Source organism: Eschrichtius robustus, chromosome 2 (assembly GCF_028021215.1).
Source record: "Eschrichtius robustus isolate mEscRob2 chromosome 2, mEscRob2.pri, whole genome shotgun sequence".
Taxonomy (NCBI): Eukaryota; Metazoa; Chordata; class Mammalia; order Artiodactyla; family Eschrichtiidae; genus Eschrichtius; species Eschrichtius robustus.
The window spans coordinates 59,160,500-59,179,480 of record NC_090825.1 but is presented as its reverse complement, the minus strand read 5'-3'; the positions used below and the strand labels follow the sequence as shown (position 1 = coordinate 59,179,480).

The following is an 18,981-nucleotide window of genomic DNA, read 5'->3' as shown; positions in this document are numbered from 1 at the left end:
ACATTAATATTCTTACTTTGCAACTATAGTAAGAATTCTATAATCAATAGCTCATGGATTTAGAGAATAAATAATTTACTGCTAGGGTAAGTTTGTCCAAATTCTCTTTTGTATTAAAATAAATCACAAAGGCAGAAGACCATGAAATAGCTTCATTTGATACAATCTCTATTTAGCCACCTATATCTATATATAATAAGTGATTCAAATAAACAACAACATCATTCTGATAGGCCCAGAAAAAGTAGTTAAGCAACATAATTTTATGTGGCAAGTCAAAAGCAGAAGTGGAAACAATAGGATACTGCTCTCCCTTACCTTTTACGATCATTTTTGTTCTTTCTTTTTTTTAGGTAAGAAGTGGATTTATTTATTTAGTTAGTTATTTTTAAATTTTATTTATTTATTTATTTATTTTTGGGCTGCGTTGGGTCTTCCTGGCTGCGCGCGGGCTTTCTCCAGTTGTGGCGAGCGGGGGCTACTCTTCGTTGTGGTGTGCAGGCTTCTCATTGCGGTGGCTTCTCTTGTTGTGGAGCACAGGCTCTAGGCTTGCAGGCTTCAGTACTTGTGGTGCACGGGCTCAGCAGTTGTGGCTCGTGGGCTCTAGAGCACAGACTCAGTAGTTGTGGCTCATGGGCTTAGTTGCTCCACAGCATGTGGGATCTTCCCAGACCAGGGATTGAACCCGTGTCCCATGCACTGGCAGGCAGATTCTTAACCACTGCACCACCAGGGAAGTCCCGAAGTGGACTTGTTTAGAGAGAGACACGCTCCACAGACAGAGCGTGGGTCATCTCAGAAGGTGAGAAAGGCCCGTTTTTGTTCATTTTAAAAAGGAATAATCTTACATGAAGGTATTATGTTGCTTTAGAAAGTAGTTCTACTCCAATTAATTATAATATGTCCATCAAACTCCACTCAGTACACACATTAATGCATGTATCCATTCAGAAAACAAAAATCAGGATTTAGAATGGAAAAGATGACAAAATCTGTAGTGTAAGTCTGTGTCTATATTAAATGATGGGGAGAAGTCTGGAGTTGCATCTTGGGATAAAAGAAATATGTAAAGAGATCAGAATCTCTGCACGATTCCAGAAATGCCTTTTATATAAGATAGTTTTATTACATGAAAGTATGAATTTTTTTTAACCACTGAAGTATTAGCTGAAATTAGAGGAACTGGTTGCCAAAATAATATGTATATTAGAAAAACATACTTGCTGAATTATATTATGTTTCACCTAGTGTTTAAAAGCTGTCTGCCGTATCATGAGAAAACTTTTTTTTGATGTTTTATAAAAAGAAAGCATTTTAGCTTAATATAATTATGAACAGCTGAGTCAAAGGTAATTTTAGAAAATGGTGACATAAAACTTGGCCAAGCTTTACTTAGAGAGTACCTTAATTAGTTTTGTTCTTGTAGAAGAAACCAATTCTACAGTGTGCTCAAATGGAATCTTTCTAGTGAAAATGAAACTCTGGAAGGTCTGTAGTTGGCAGCCAACTAAGATTATTCTGAATGAGAAGTACTCTCTGGAGACAAGGAATACTCATGAACTTCCTTTACATAGGATATTGCTTTAAGAACAAAAATAGACAGACTCCAGTAAAAATCAAGCACTTAGGCTTGGAGAGCAGTTAAAGCTATTCCATTCTTTTTGGATAAAACAAAAATGGCTTCTTCTTAAACGTTTAAACCAAGCCATAAATATTAATGCATTTATAATCAGTGAATTTGCACTGTAGTTTATTTACAGATAAGAGTCCATTTGTCATCTGCAAATAACTAGTTAGACCCTGATTGAATTTGAAGAAAGGTTTCCCCATCTTATGTAAATAACTAAAGAGAACTAAAAACAATTTAATTCTCATTGTCATACTGTAGGAAGTTTTACTGAGTTAAAGTAGAACGTAAAAAAATTCTTACGAAGTCTTTGAAGGATTTTCAAACTTACTAAAAGCTTATAATATTTATGGTTGGCATTTTATCTCTACTTAAGAATACAGTAAAACAGATAAGCAGTAACCTGTGTGAACGTGCTTTCCCTTCCCCACCACCTCTGCAGATGTAGGCACAAAAGCACTTGCTTCCACAGGCTGTTTTTGAAAGAATTTTTTAAAACTTTAAAAAAACTGGGGGTGGAGTATCATTTTGATTTGGGGGAGTTTTCACTTCTAGGGGAAATGAGGTGGAATACAAATAAGAAGAGTGAATCTAAAGACAATTTACGAGACTAAATGGCAATAAGTGGGAGGCCAGAGTTTTTAAATGTTTCAATTCAGACAGTAGTCTTTAACACACTGCATTTTGCCACAGTAGTCTAAAAATGTTTGATGTCATATACTAAAATTTCAATTTATGACTGAAGTTTTAACAGTGGCATGATAGTCCAGTTGTTACCACAATTAGAGAAAAGGGCAGTTTTTCATACATGGCAGTTTAGGCAATTTTAGTGAATAATCAAATCTTTATTTTTCAGAGGACCTTTTCAAAGCAATAGATTATTCCCCTTTTTCTTTGATTACAGCCTTCTGGATATTAAATGCTCATAAACACCTCCCTAGATTATGGGGCAAGGAGAGCAGCTAATCAAAATAAGTTAATTTTGTTACTGTTTAAAAACATTGATAAAAATTTATTCAGAAAAGAGCTTGGAATTAATGACTTGGAATTAATTCTGTAGATTATAAATATAAGGTGATTCTAGAAGAAAATGTACATTGCACATTAACAGAAAAATAGCTAAAGTTAATTTAGGTTATAATTAAGGCAATTCAGAGTTTTCTGGGGAGATAAGAGTTTTCTATGCAGACAGAAAAACACATGGAAAAGCAAAGAACTGGGAAATAGAAGAGTGTATTCTGGACACATATGCAGCTCAGTATTTGACATATAAGCTGAGGAAACGGTAGAAGGGAGACTTAAAGGGATAAGTTAACGCTAAATTCTGATGTGCTACAGTATTTGGACTTGACTCTGTAGATGACAGGAAATCAGCAGAAGGCTATAAGTAGGGGTGAGACATCAGACTTACCTCTCTACTCACAGCTCGGTATTTGTCAAAGTTTGGGGGCACTATAATAAGTTGTGGGCAGAGTCTTTTTGCAATGAATCCTGGCATGGCTGCACGAACACCAAATCTCCTTGCGTGGTAATTTGAAGTAGACTGAAAGAAAATGGACCACATGCGGAAAAATATTCAAACCTAAATGGACATATTGATCGATGCTTTCAAAAGAAACATTACTGATGTGCATTTTCAATTCAAGGACATTTCTTTTATAGGCCACTGTCTCAAATCAAGCTTTGACTTTATCCTGTTATGGTATAACACCATGACCCTCTCCCACTGCTGTATCATATTTATAATGTGACATGAGGTAATAAGCAAGACTGTGCTAATAAAAAGGTTCTTACATTTCCAGTAACTAAACTTCATTGGTTTTAATGCATACCTGTAATATAGTATATATAAAAGTTTAGATGATAGTGGGTGATGTTACATTAAAGTAATAATATAGTAGTAGTCAAGTAATAGTTATAAAGCAATATAGTATAAATAGTATAGAAGTTACAAAAAGTAATAGTATACAAAGTAATGGTATAGTACAATAGTATGGATTTGGAATTTGCTCTATTTGGGATTTTGGAAATTTTTGATCTAGAAAAAAAACAAAACAAAGTTCTAATATATGGTCAGTTAAATTAAGTCTCAAACATGAAGTGATTAAAGCATAAAAGAACTTTAAAAATTAAGCTTTATTTCTTAATGCTTGAATATCTTTTTTGGTGAAAACATTTTGACTAGGAGATGGTACTAAACAATTATGAGAGTGTTGCAGCAAAAATAGAAATGAGACTTTTGTTTTCTGATAAACAAGGAAAATAAGGAAACAATGAATAGGCTGGGAAAACAACATAAACAGGCCTGAAAGAGTTAAGCAATCTTGGTTATTCTTTAGCTGTTACTACTAACAAACACTGGCAGCTAGACTTGTCCTTCACAAAGCTGATTACTCTCTGACTCCATACAAATTACCCTTTGCACCTGGCATTTCTTCTCCCCCTATACTCCCTTGTAGCACTCTTCATTTCAGAAAGAAGGTCACAGGCTGATAATCACTGTCACCAGTCCCAGTGGCTGAGCCTCCTGATGCCAGCTTTGGCCATGAATTTGCAGAAGAAAAGAAATGCAAGACCTTCATTACTTTGAGCCTTATCACCTACCCTAGACCACGAGCCCCAGGCTATACAAACTTCCCCTATTCCCCAGGGAAGGGGCACAGCTCTTGAGGTGCTACCCTGCTGTGTTACCCCTTTGCCTGGGAAAAGGAATAAAGCTACTCTTTTCTACTTCCTCCAAACTCTGTCTCCGTATTTTTCATTCAGCATTTGTGGACAGGGAGCCAAGATTTTGGCATCGAGAGTAAAAAGGAGAACATTACTTATTAAATCCTGTTGATGAAGATACCTGACAACAATCTAGGTTAATGTGGCAGGCCATAGTACCATTTAGAAAAAATTAATCACAAATGGAATCTTTGGAATCTCAAGTGAAAATTCAAAGAAAGCAAACAAAATCCACTAAATGAAAGCATTATTTCAGAATGATAATATAAATTTGCCATTAATGGTTTTCAAATGGTGTTTAAGAAATCTTGATAGTATTCAAAACTATGCTAATCCTTGGTCAATATTCTGGACTAGAAAGTGCAGACAGCACTTGAAGGACAAACCAATGCTTTAAATATAAATAAATCTAACGGAATTGATATAAAAGCTAGATCTACAGTAGATAGAAACACAATTTTAGATATGACTTCCTTTAACTTTTAGGTTTGTGGGGGATTATAAATCACAGCCACAACCTTTTACAGTTCCTCCTGTCAAAAGGTGGGTTCTGGTTCCTCATACCAAGAGACTTGGTTGTGACTTGCTTTGACCAAAAGAATGTGAGGGAGTGACATTATGAGAGTCCTGAAACCTAGGCATTAAAAAGTCTGCAGCTTCTGGAGAGATTGGTTCAAGATGGCGGAGTAAAAGGATGTGTGCTCACTCCCTCTTGCAAGAGCACCGGAATCACAACTAACTGCTGAACAACCACCAACAGGAAGACACTGGAACTCACCAAAAAAGGTACCCCACATCCAAAGACAAAGGAGAAGCTGCAATGAGACAGTAGGAGGGGCACAATCACAATAAAATCAAATCCCATAACTGCTGGGTGGGTGACTCACAGACTGGAGAACACTTATACCACAGAAGTCCACCCACTGGAGTGAAGCTTCTGAGCCCCACATCAGGCTTCCCAACCGGGGGGTCCGGCAACAGGAGGAGGAATTCCTAGAGAACCAGACTGTGAAGGCTAACGGGATTTGACTGCAGGACTTCTACAGGACCAGGGGAAACAGAGACTCCACTCTTGGAGGGTACACACGAAGTACTGTGCGCATCAGGACGCAGGGGGAAGGAGCAGTGACCCCATAGGAGACTGAACCAGACCTACCTGCTAGTGTTGGAGGGTCTCCTGCAGAGGTGGGGGGTGGCTGTGGCTCACCAGGAGGACAAGGACACTGGCAGCAGAAGTTCTCGGAAGTACTCCTTGGCGTGAGCCCTCCCGGAGTCTGCCATTAGCCCCACCAAAGAGCCTGTAGGCTCCAGTCCTGGGTCGCCTCAGGCCAAACAACCAACAGGGAGGGAACTCAGCCCCACCCATCAGCAGACAAGCAGGTTAAAGTTTTACTGAGCTCTGCCCACCAGAGCAACACCCAGCTCTACCCACCACCAGTCCCTCCCATCAGGAAGCTTGCACAAGCCTCTTAGATAGCCTCATCCACCAGAGGGCAGACAGCAGAAACAAAGAGAACTACAATCCTGTAGCCTGTGGAAAGAAAACCACATTCACAGAAAGATAGACAAAATGAAAAGGCAGAGGGCTATGTACCAGATGAAGGAACAAGATAAAACCCCAGAAAAACAACTAAATGAAGTGGAGATAGGCAACCTTCAGAAAACGAATTCAGAATAATGATAGTGAAGATGATCCAGGACCTCAGAAAAAGAATGGAGGGAAAGATCGAGAAGATGCAAGAAATGTTTAACAAAGACCTAGAAGAATTAAAAAACACCTAGAAGAATTAAAGAACAAACAGAGATGAACAATACAATAACTGAAATGAAAAATACACTAGAAGGAATCAATAGCAGAATAACTGATGCAGAAGAACGGATAAGTGACCTGGAAGACAGAATGGTGGAATTCACTGCAATGGAACAGAATAAAGAAAAAAGAATGAAAAGAAATGAAGACAGCCTAAGAGACCTCTGGGACAACATTAAACACAAAAACATTTGTATTACAGGGGTCCCAGAAGGAGAAGAGAGAGAGAAAGAACCCAAGAAAATATGTGAAGAGATTATAGTCGAAAACTTCCCTAACATGGGAAATGAAATAGCCACCCAAATCCAGGAAACACACAGAGTCCCAGGCAGGATAAACCCAAGGAGAACTATGTCAAGACACATAGTAATCAAATTGACAATAATTAAAGACAAAGAAAAATTATTAAAAGCAACAAGAGAAAAATGCCAAATAACATACAAGGGAACTCCCATAAGGTTAACAGCTGATTTCTCAGCAGAAACTCTGCAAGCCAGAAGGGAGTGGCAAGATATATTTAAAGTGATGAAAGGGAAGAAACTACAACAAAGATTACTCTACCTGGCAAGGATCTCATTCAGATTCGACAGAGTAATTAAAAGCTTTACAGACAAGCAAAAGCTAAGAAATTCAGCACCAGCAAACCAGCTCTACAACAAATGCTAAAGGAAATTCTCTAAGTGGGAAACACAAGAGAAGAAAAGAACCTACAGAAACAAACACAAAACAATTTAGAAAATGGTAATAGGAACATACTTATCAATAATTACCTTAAATGTGAATGGATTAAATGCTCCAACCAAAAACTCAGGTTCGCTGAATGGATACCAAAACAAGACACATGTATATGCTGTCTACAACAGACTCACTTCAGACCTAGGGACACATACAGACTGAAAGTAAGGGGATGAAAAAGATATTCCATGCAAATGGAAATCAAATGAAAACTGGAGTAGCAATACTCTTATCAGATAAAATAGGCTTTAAAATAAAGAACGTTATAAGAGACAAGGAAGGACACTACATAATGATCAAGGGATCAATCCAAGAAGAAGACATAACAATTATACATATATATGCACCCAACATAAGAGCACTTCAATACATAAGGCAAATGTTAACAGCTATAAAAGAGGAAATTGACAGTAACACAATAATAGTGGGGGACTTTAACACCTCACTTATACCAATGGACAGATCATCCAGACAGAAAATTAATAAGGAAACAAAAGCTTTAAATGACACAATAGACCAGATAGATTTAATTGATATTCCACATTCCACCTGAACGTGGCAGAATACACTTTCTTCTCAAGTGCACGCAGAACATTCTCCAGGATAGATCACATCTTGGGTCACAAATCAAGCCTCGGTAAATTTAAGAAAACTGAAATCATATCAAGCATCTTTTCCAACCACAACACTATGAGATTAGAAATCAATTACAGGGAAGAAAACATAAAAAACACAAACACATGGAAGTTAAACAATACGTTACTAAATAACCAAGAGATCACTGAAGAAATCAAAGAGGAAATCAAAAAATACCTAGAGACAAATGACAACGAAAACACAACAATCCAAAACCTAGTGGATGCAGCAAAAGCAGTTCTAAGAGGGAAGTTTATAGTAATACAATCCTACCTCAAGAAACAAGAAAAATCTCAAATAAACAACCTAAGCTTACACCTAAAGCAACTAGATAAAGAACAAACAAAACCCAAAGTTAGAAGAAGGAAAGAAATCTTAAAGATCAGAGCAGAAATAAATGAAATAGAAACAAACAAAACAATAGCAAAAATCAATAAAACTAAAAGCTGGTTCTTTGAGAAGATAAACAAAATTGATAAACCATTAGCCAGACTCATCAAGAAAAAGAGGGAGAGGACTCAAATCAATAAAATTAGAAATGAAAGAGGAGAAGTTACAACAGACTCCGCAGAAATACAAAGCATCATAAGAGACTACTACAAGCAACTCTATGCCAATAAAATGGACAAGCTGGAAGAAATGGACAAATTCTTAGAAAGGTATAACCTTCCAAGACTGAATCAGGAAGAAATAGAAACTGTGAGCAGACCAATCACACGTAATGAAATTGAAACTGTGATGAAAAATCTTCCAACAAACAAAAGTCCAGGAGCAGATGGCTTCACAGGTGAATTCTATCAAACACAGAGAAGAGCTAACATCCATCTTTCTCAAACTCTTTCAAAAAAGTGCAGAGGAAGGAACACTCCCAAACTCATTCTACAAGGCCACCATCACCCTGATACCAAAACCAGACAAAGATACTACAAAAAAGGAAAATTACAGGCCAATATCACTGATGAATATAGATGCAAAAATTCTCAACAATATACTAGGAAACAGAATCCAACAACACATTAAAAGGATCATACACTATGATCAAGTGGGATTTACCCCAGGGATGCAAGGATTCTTCAATATATGCAAATCAATCAATGTGATAACACCATATTAACAAATGGAAGAATAAAAACCATATGATCATCTCAATAGATGCAGAAAAAGCTTTTGACAAAATTCAACACCCATTTAGGATAAAAACTCTCCAGAAAGTGGGCATAGAGGGAACCTACCTCATCATAATAAAGGCCATATACGACAAACCACAGCAAACATCATTCTCAGTGGTGAAAAACTGAAACCATTTCCCCTAACATCAGGAACAGGACAAGGATGTCCACTCTCGCCCCTCTTATTCAACATAGTTTTTGAAGTCTTAGCCAAGGCAATCAGAGAAGAAAAAGAAAGAAAGAAAACAAATTGTAAAAGAAGAAGTACAAAGGTCACTGTCTGCAGATGACATGATACTATACATAGAGAATCCTAAAGATGCCACCAGAAAACTACTAGAGCTAATCAATGAATTTGGTAAAGTTGCAGGATACAAAATTAATGCACAGAAATCTTTTGCATTCCTATACACTAACAATGAAAGATCAGAAAGAGAAATTAAGGAAACAATCCCATTCACCATTGCAACAAAAAGGATAAAATACCTAGGAATAAACTGACCTAAGGAGGTAAAAGACCTGTACTCAGAAAACTATAAGTCGCTGATCAAAGAAATCAAAGATGACACAAACAGATGGAGAGATATAGCATGTCTGTGGATCAGAAGAATCAATATTGTGAAAATGACTATACTACCCAAAGCAACCTATAGATTCAATGCTATCCCTATCAAATTACCAATGGCATTTTTTACAGAACTAGAACAAAAATCTTAAAATTTGTATGGAGACACAAAAGATCCCGAATAGCCAAAGCAATCTTGAGGGAAAAAAACGGAGCTGGAGGAATCAGATTCCCTGACTTCAGACTGTACTACAAAGCTACAGTAATCAAGAAAATACGGTACTGGCACAAAAACAGAAATACAGATCAATGGAACAGGATAAAAAGCCCAGAGATAAATCCATGCACCTATGGTCAACTGATCTATGACAAAGGAGGCAAGGATATACAATGGAGAAAAGACAGCCTCTTCAGTAAGTGGTGCTGGGAAAACTGGACAGCTACATGTAGAAGAATGAAATTAGAACACCCCTAACATCATACACAAAAATAAACTCAAAATGGATTAAAGATGTAAATGTAAGACCGGACACTATAAAGGTCTTAGAGTGAAACATAGGAAGAACACTCTTTGATACAAATCACAGCAAGATCTTTTTTGACCCACCTCCTAGAGTAATGGAAATAAAAACAAAAATAAACAAATGGGACCTAATGAAACTTAAAAGCTTTTGCACAGCAAAGGAAACTATAAACAAGATGAAAAGACAACCCTCAGAATGGGAGAAAATGGGCTTCCCTGGTGGCGCAGTGGTTAAGAATCCACCTGCCAATGCAGGGCACACGGGTTCAAGCCCTGGTCCGGGAAGATCCCACATGCCGCGGAGCAACTAAGCCCGTGTGCCACAACTACTGAGCCTGCACTCTAGAGCCCGCGAGCCACAACTGCTAAGCCCGCGTGCTACAACTACTGAAGCCCGTGCGCCTAGAGCCCGTGCTCCACAAGAGAAGCCACCGCAACGAGAAGCCTGCACACCGCAACAAAGAGTAGCTCCCGCTCGCCTCAACTAGAGAAAGCCCGCGCGCAGCAACAAAGACCCAATGCAGCCCAAAAATAAATAAATAATTAAAAAAAAAAAAAAAAGAATGGGAGAAAATATTTGCAAACAAATCAACGGAGAAAGGATTAATCTCCAAAATATATAACCAGCTCATGCAACTCAATATTAAAAAAACAAACAAGCCAATCCAAAAATGGTCAGAAGACCTACAGAGACGTTTCTCCACAGAAGACATACAGATGGCCAAGAGGCACATGAAAGGCTGCTCAACATCACTAATTATTAGAGAAATGCAAATCAAAACTACAATGAGGTAGCACCTCACACGGTCAGAATGGGCATTATCAGAAAATCTACAAAGAACAAATGCTGGAGAGGGTGTGGAAAAAAGGGAACCCTCTTGCACTGTTGGTGGGAATGTAAACTGATACAGCCACTATGGAGAACAGTATGGAGGTTACTTAAAAAACTAAAAAAACATAATAAAAACCCAGCAAAAACCATAATTCAGAAAGATACATACACCCCAATGTTCACTGCAGCACTATTTAAAATAGCCAGGTCATGGAAGCAACCTAAATGCCCATCAACAGACAAATGGATAAAGAAGATGTGGCACATATATACAATGGAATATTACTCAGCCATAAAAAGGAACGAAATTGGGTCATTTGTAGAGACGTGGATGGACTTAGAGACTGTCATACAGAGTGAAGTAAGTCAGAAAGAGAAAAACAAATATCGTATATTAACGCATACATGTGGAATCTAGAAAAATGGTACAGATGAACCGGTCTGCAAGGCAGAAATAGAGACAGAGATGTAGAGAACAAACGTATGGACACAAAGGGGGGAAAGTGGGGATGGGTGGTGGGATGAACTGGGAGATTGGGATTGACATATATACACTAATATGTATAAAATAGATAACTAATGAGAACCTGCTATATAAAAAAAAAAAAAAAAAAAGTCTGCAGCTTCTGCCTTTGCTTTTGTGGGATCCAGCAACTATGTAAGATCTTGTGTTAGATTACAAAATGATGATGCACCACGTGGAGTGGAAAGCTCATAGCTGGAAGCACGTTAGTGAAGCCATTTTGGATCCTTCAGCCCCAGCTAAACAGGCCCAGCCAACCCCAAGTGGAGTAGAGATGAACCATCCCCATTGTCCTCTGCTCAAATTACAGAATCATGAGCATAAATGGGTGTCCACTAAGTACTGAAGGGGTTCATATACATAATTTCACATAAATATATGGTGATACACATTCTTAATCAAATTAAATATATTTTTTTCAAATATTAGTTGATGATTTGTAGGAGAGGAGAGTATCCTTTCCTACAAACACTACTTTGGAACCAGGATTGTTAGTTGCCTGCATACTTGTGGGAGCAGAGATAATGAACAAACAGATTACAGTTTTATAATAAAATAACTCGGGAATCAGGTTAATAGTTACCTAAGGCACTGAAAGGAGTAGAACAGGAAAGAAGCTTCCTTATGTCTTTTGTATTTTTTTTTAATACCAAAACCCATATACTCCAGTTGCTGTTTCTAATTCCCAACACATTTTTAGCTACACACAGCTATCCTGGTCACCTTTACCTTCTGTGGTGAGGGTGGCAATAAGGAAAAGCAACATAGTCACAGAAATGCAAAGGTTTCAAGTCATGGAAAAAACCACTTAATTACAGTACTTACATTAATGAAACATGTTACTCCAAAACTGGTGTTGGCAAACTTTTTCTGTAAACGTTCAAATACTTTAGGCTTTGCAGATCATATGGCCTCTGTTGCAATTACTAAACTCTGCTCTTTTAATGAAACAATAATAAATGAATGGGTGTGACAGTATTCCAATAAAACTTTTTAAATTTTTATTGGAGTACAGTTGATTTACAATGTTGTGTTCAATAAAATTTTATTTTCAAAATAAGGCAGCAGGCTGGATTTGGCCTGTAGGCCATTGTTTGCAAACCTCTGCTTCAGAATAACATTTCCTTTTCTTTCTTTTTCAATTCTCTTTAACTAGAACAGTTACTTAAGAAAAATATAATTTGCAACAGAAAGATACAATGCCACTCTGCCATTTACCAGGTTTGTAACTTTGGGGACATTATTAAACACCTGAGTTTGTTTTCTTATCTGTCAAATGGAAATAAAAATTTGTACATCAAGTCATGTTGAAAAGATTCAGTAATTGAACACATAGAAATACTCTGATAGAACTGGTAGAACTCAATAGTCTTTCCTCTTCGTGAACCAGTAAGGATTACTTGAATATGAATATGTCATGAACTTCCTATTTGTCTTTGATCTTTATCTACTTACCAACATACTCACTGATCCTACAGCAATGGGTTTATCCTTCAGTTCTGGATTGTCTCTCATTTCTACAGCTGCATAGAAAGCATCCATGTCAATGTGTACTATGGTATTGTTCAGATCCCGGCTGTGTTCCAATTCCATTGCAAATCTGTCGACCTTAATTTTTAAAAAGTTAACATACTTTAGACAACACAATATTGAAATACCACTAATCATAACATTAATCTTTTTTTTTTTTTTTTTGGCCAAGTGACTTGTGGGATCTTAGTTCCCCAACCAGGGATCGAACCTGGCCCCATGGCAGTGAAAGAACCAAGTGCTAACCGCTGGACTGCCAGGGAATTCCCAACACTAATCTTACTTTTAGTAGGTGTCAATTTGTCTCTGTCTGTCCATCCATCCATCTCGCCACACACTCACCCACCCATCCCCACACCTATCTATGTATATTTGATTATTGTTTATTAAGGCTTTTATTTTCATGAACATAGGCAGTCTGTTCTCAAACATCATTCCCTACTAACTCTTTCATTTTTCAATACCCACAAGTACATAACAGGTACTTAATAAATATTTACTAAATGAATAAAGCATTCCAACTGTTTATATATCAAATGATTCTACTGCTTTATAAATTTGGAAAACAACTTACTGTAACTAAAGGCTTCAGTTTAGGTAAAATAAACAACAGCTCCCACCTGACTCATAATATTAACGTCTTAAAATATTAACAAAGGAAATGTACAATAAAAGATTATACTTCTTTGGCAGATGATGTTTATGCTGAATACTACTGTACAATTGATTGTCCTAAGGCGTACTGTAAACATTTCCTCTGCAGAATTGCTTTTATAAGGCTAAAATTTGATAACTGTTAGCCGATTTGAATCAAAATTGAAAATTTAATCTGTAATTTATCCTTTCATGAAATTTCAACATATATAAATATATCAAATATAACAGTGAAGAATCTTTAAGGAAATTTTGTTTCTTTACAGAAAAAGAGTTGGAGTGATAAGAAAGAAGAAAGAGAAATGAAAGAAATAACCAAAGTAGGGCAGTAAGAAAAGGGTTTATGTAGCAGACATACCCATTCTCAAGTGTTCCTTTTTTGTGGCCTCTACTATACAGGCTGAAAAAGCTAAATACACAGTTTTCTAGCTTCCCCTGCAGCTGGGGGAGGCTGTGTGACCATTTTGATCTAGTAACATATAAGGAAGTCAGTAAGAGCATTAAGTAAAATCATGAAGAGAAGAGAAAAGAAAGCTATTGAATGAAACAGAGTACATAAAGAGCATGGAAGAGTGTCTTGGCACATGGTACAAGTTCAATAAATGCAATCTATTACTAAAAGGATCACTGGAGAACTGCATAACAAAGCAGTAAAAAATTAAGGGAAAAGCAGCCAGAAAGAAATAAGCAAATGAGGTGAGCTCTGGAATGAAAGCAATTTCCATCATGTGGAGATCCCCAGAGTAGGTTTCCTAAAAGGTGGAGAGTTTCAGAGGCATAATTTAGCTTTTTCCCCTCGTTGGACTTCAACCTTGTTTTCATTCTGCAGAATTTTTTTTTTCAAGGCCTTCCTTCTTAACATTATAGTGACGCCTGGCCTACTGGCTACAAGTTGAAACCGCAACTCCCTTCCTCCCTTCCTCCCTTCCTTCCTCCCTCCCTCCCTCCCTCCCTCCCTCCCTCCCTCCCTCCCTCCCTCCCTTCTTTCTTTCTTTCTTTCTTTCTTTCTTTCTTTCTTTCTTTCTTTCTTTCTTTCTTTCTTTCTTTCTTTATGGCTGCGTTGGGTCTTTGTTGCTGCGTGTGGGCTTTCTCTCGTTGTGGTGAGCAGGGGCTACTCTTTGTCGCGGTGCGCGGGCTTCTCATTGTGGTGGCTTCTCTTGTTGTGGAGCACAGTCTCTAGGTGTGCAGGCTTCAGTAGTTGTGGCGCACGGGCTTAGTTGCTCTGCGGCATGTGGGATCTTCCTGGACCAGGGCTCGAACCCATGTCCCCTGCATTGGCAGGCAGATTCTTAACCACTGCACCACCAGGGAAGCCCCGCAACTCCTCTTTTAGAAACAATCACCCTGATTCATATTTGTCTCCAGTAGCCACAGTGAGACTTTCTAGAGGATCCATTCCTGTTTAGGCTGCAACTCACTGAATAACCTGGCGTGCTCTGTGCTTTCTTCAGGCTGTTCCTCTGTGCAGAATGCCCTTCCTAGTTCTGTCACCAACCCTTCAAGGATCAGCTCAGACGTGTCTCTGTAACTTAATTGGATCTCTGTCCTCTGTGCCACAGAATTCAATGTTCCCTTACTTGTTTTCCTGCTCTTACTATGGCACTTACTGTAATATTAGACTCTAAATTGTGAGTTCCATCAGGAGAAAGACCTTATCTGCTTTAAAAAGTTTTCCTCAAAGGGAGATTAAAGGGTACAAACTTCCAGTTACAAAATGAATGAGGCACAAAGATGAAGTATACAGCATGGTGAATAATACTGTAGTAACTTTGTATGATGACAGATGGTAACTATAGACTGATCCTGGTGATCATTTTGTAACATACAGAAATATTTAATCACTATATTGTGCACCTGAAACTAACATAGTGTTATAGGTCAACTGACCCACTTCAGTTAAAAAGAAAAGATGAGTAAGATTTGGGGTCTAAGGTACAGTATGATAACTATAGCTAACAATACTGTACTGATATGTGAAAGTTACTAGAATGTAAATTTTAAAGGCTCTCACAATGAAAATAAATAATGGTAACTATGTAAACAAGCAAACAAACATAAATTCTTCCCTCATAAAAGAGAAAGGGAGGAGAGACTTGTACACCTATTTATACATATCAGTATAAATTTTATTCTTTTATATATATTTATTCCGTATATATAATATATATATTTCTGATTAAAAAAGAGAAAGTAGTATTTGTAGAAAAAGTTTGGAGAAGGCTGATCTCATGCAGTGAGACACCACACCTAATAAATGGAACTTTTTAACATGACTGCAATTTATCATCCAGATTTAAAATAACTATTTCTTCCAGTACTTCAATTTCAAACTAGAGAATAGCATCCTGACATAAAAAAAGATGTAAACAATTCATGGAGACTAATAAAAACAAGGGTTGATTAGAAACAACTCTATATCAATCCAGAAAATGTGCCTTAGATTTGAGTCAACTGAGAATAAGAGAGCAGCATCTGAAATACCTTAACCCAGAAACGCTGAAAAGGAAGAAGATAATAAATAGAAAACAAACCAAATGGGAAAAAGTTCTCCTTAGACTCATACATTAATGCTATGACAGTTTCCTCAGCAATCTATTGTCTTTTCTGTGCTTAAAACAAGTGTACAGGTGCCAAAAGGGAACCCCGCCACTGAATGACTCACACATGCCACTTTGCTTTACTGTCTCTCATTAGTCACCCTTATCTGAACTCTTTTCTTCTACATCTACCAAATGCACAGCACCACTGCTTTTTTCCAGTTTCTTCTACTGAAATTCTCATTCATGTTTTCCTTTCTTCCATTCTTCCTTCCAAATGACTTCCAAGTTCTGATCTGAGTCTCTAATATGTACCTAGTCCCTCTTGCTACAGTTCAGAGCCAGTGTGTGTCACAGTGGGTTTTTGTTTGGGTCTCAAGCCTGCCACTTACTAGTTACATGATAGTGGGTAAGTTAATCCCTCTTATCCTTACTTTCTTTATCTGTAAAGAGGGACTAAACCAATTTCAAAAGGTTGAAATAATTAAGAGATACCCATATGATGCACTTATCTAGGAATATGGTAAGGGCTTAGTGATATTAACTATAATTTTTAAAGTAGAAATGACATTTACTGAGTATATTATATGTAATATGAAAAATGCTTCTTATGTTAACTCACCTAATGGTCAAATTAATTGAGAGAATAATTATTATTCCCATTTTATAGATGAAACTAAAGCTCAGTAAGATTACATAATTTGCCCTAAGTCATAGAGCTGGTAAATGTTAGAATTAGACCTGGAAAACATGTTACTCTAAAGCCTGTGCTCTTTCCATTACTTTATGATACTTCCCTAAAATGAATTTTTAAAGTATTTAACACTGAAATAAGCTCAAATCAAGCTCTAGTGGTATATTTTATATCCATATTATGTCTTATTTATGTTTTAAAAATCCCCCTTTTGGATTACATTTAGGAGACTACTTCAGAAATATTGTTTTTCATTTTCTTGACTTAATATTACCCTAAAAACTGTTGAGTAAATCTGGGTTCTCCAAATCAAGTGTTAAAGTGGTCAAAATGGGCTTCCCTGGTGGCGCAGTGGTTGAGAATCTGCCTGCCAATGCAGGGGACACGGGTTCGAGCCCTGGTCTGGGAAGATCCCACATGCCGCGGAGCAACTAGGCCCGTGAGCCACAACTACTGAGCCTGCGCGTCTGGAGCCTGTGCTCCGCAACAAGAGAGGCCGCGATAGTGAGAGGCCCGCGCACCGCGATGAAGAGTGGCCCCCGCTTGCCGCAACTAGAGAAAGCCCTCGCACAGAAACGAAGACCCAACACAGCCAAAACTAAATAAATAAATATTTTTTAAAAATGCTAAAAAAAAAGTGCTCAAAATGCATTGATTTGCTGTGTAGTTGCCATTTAATATAACATGGATGTTTGTCTATTCAATTCAAGAGCCCATGTTATAATAAGATGTTTTGACAGCTACAAAAATGATTGTGCTTTTAAGAAGTTTAATGAGGATGGGATGGGGTGGGGAATACTTAGGGAGGTTCTCAAGAAACATCAAGGGAGTTTATGCCTACAGAGCTTTCTTATCTTATCACACATAATAAAATCTACTCCTTGGAAATTTCACGACTCTAAAATAGAAACACATTTCCCATGAAAACCTCTCTGTTCTTTCAGACCTCCTAGACTCCTTAGGATTTCCTCAATACCCTCCCACTTATACAACTTCTTTTAAAGGAAGCTCAAAAACCGAAACAATTTTACAATCAACATAAAACACATTTCCTGCCATTTCCCTTGCAAAAGATGCCGCAGAGCCTCCCATGGAATATCAACTAAAACCGTAGCAAAACCTGAAGTACTGCTACACAATGTACGGTATTTTCCGTTTCCTCAGATTATTAGCATATTTAAGGATATGAGCTTTAAAAGTATTATAAACAGCAAGAAGTTGTTATATTGTACCACTCCTATGTATTACATCTTTAAAACTTTATTAAAGGTATTTGTAGACTATAAATCAATAAAACTTACCAAAAAGAGAAAGTAAACTGCCTAAGGATTAATATCAACTTAAAAACAATGTTACTGCAGAGAGAATAGAATTTCTTTTTAACTTGATGAAATAATGCTTAAACTTATGTGAAAGAAACAATGCATGAGAAAAAAAATTTTTTTTCTAAAGAGTAGTGAGGGGGAATATTAAACTATATTCTTATCATTCAATAAATAAAACTGCATGGTACTGATATGGGGAAAGATTCAATTGATTAAAAGAGAGTCCAGGGACTTCCCTGGTGGCGCAGTGGTTAAGAATCTGCCTGCCAATGCAGGGGACATGGGTTCCAGCCCTGGTCCAGGAAGATGCCACATGCCACAGAGCAACTAAGCCCATGCGCCACAACTACTGAGCCTGCCCTCTAGAGCCCACGAGCCACAACTACTGAGCCCACGTGCCACAGCTACTGAAGCCCACGTGCCTAGAGCCTGTGCTCCGCAACAAGAGAAGCCACCGCAATGAGAGGCCCACGCACTGCAACTAAGAGTAGCCCATGCTCGCCACAGCTAGAGAAAGACCACGCGCAGCAACGAAGACCCGACACAGCCAAAAATAAATAAATAAATTTATTTAAAAAAAAAAAAAGAGAGAGAGAGTCCAGAAACAAATCCAAGCACAATGAAAATTTAGTATATGGAAGTGCCTCATTTCAATTCAGTGGAGAAAGGACTTATGATTAAATAAATGATGTTGGGACAAGCGGATCACCATTTAGGAAAAATAATACCATTTAGGGAAAATATAATATTATTTAAGAAAAATATACTTCATACTTTACATCAAAACAAATTCCAAATGGACTAAAGATTTGAATATAAAAAAACTATAAAAATACCAAAAGAACATACAGGCTTGGTTGTGAGGAATAACTTTCTATGCACAATACTAAAGCCAAGAAAAAAAATTTTAACACTGCTGGATTTGATTACATAAACATTTAAAAATGTATAGGGGAAAAAAATCCCTGCAAAATTAAAAGACAAACAACATATTAGAAAAATCTTTACAAGTGGCAGAGAAAAAAATTTTTCATGTATGATAAGATCTATAAATGAGGAGAAAAAGATACAAACTCCTCTAGAAATGTGGGCAA

The 18,981-nt window shown here is 37.4% G+C and overlaps 1 protein-coding gene across 2 annotated transcripts in view; it reads right to left on the bottom strand.

Moving 5' to 3' along the window:
* Nucleotides 1-18,981, bottom strand: part of POLK (DNA polymerase kappa) — a 75,089-nt gene that overhangs the window by 19,384 nt on the left and 36,724 nt on the right. For both annotated transcript variants that reach the window (XM_068535525.1, XM_068535524.1), the window contains exons 4-5: nt 12,603-12,755; nt 3,039-3,170 (exon numbers count right to left, since the gene is read on the bottom strand). In XM_068535525.1, the coding sequence (XP_068391626.1) occupies nt 3,039-3,170; nt 12,603-12,755 (285 nt within the window). The remainder of the gene's footprint in view (nt 1-3,038; nt 3,171-12,602; nt 12,756-18,981) is intronic.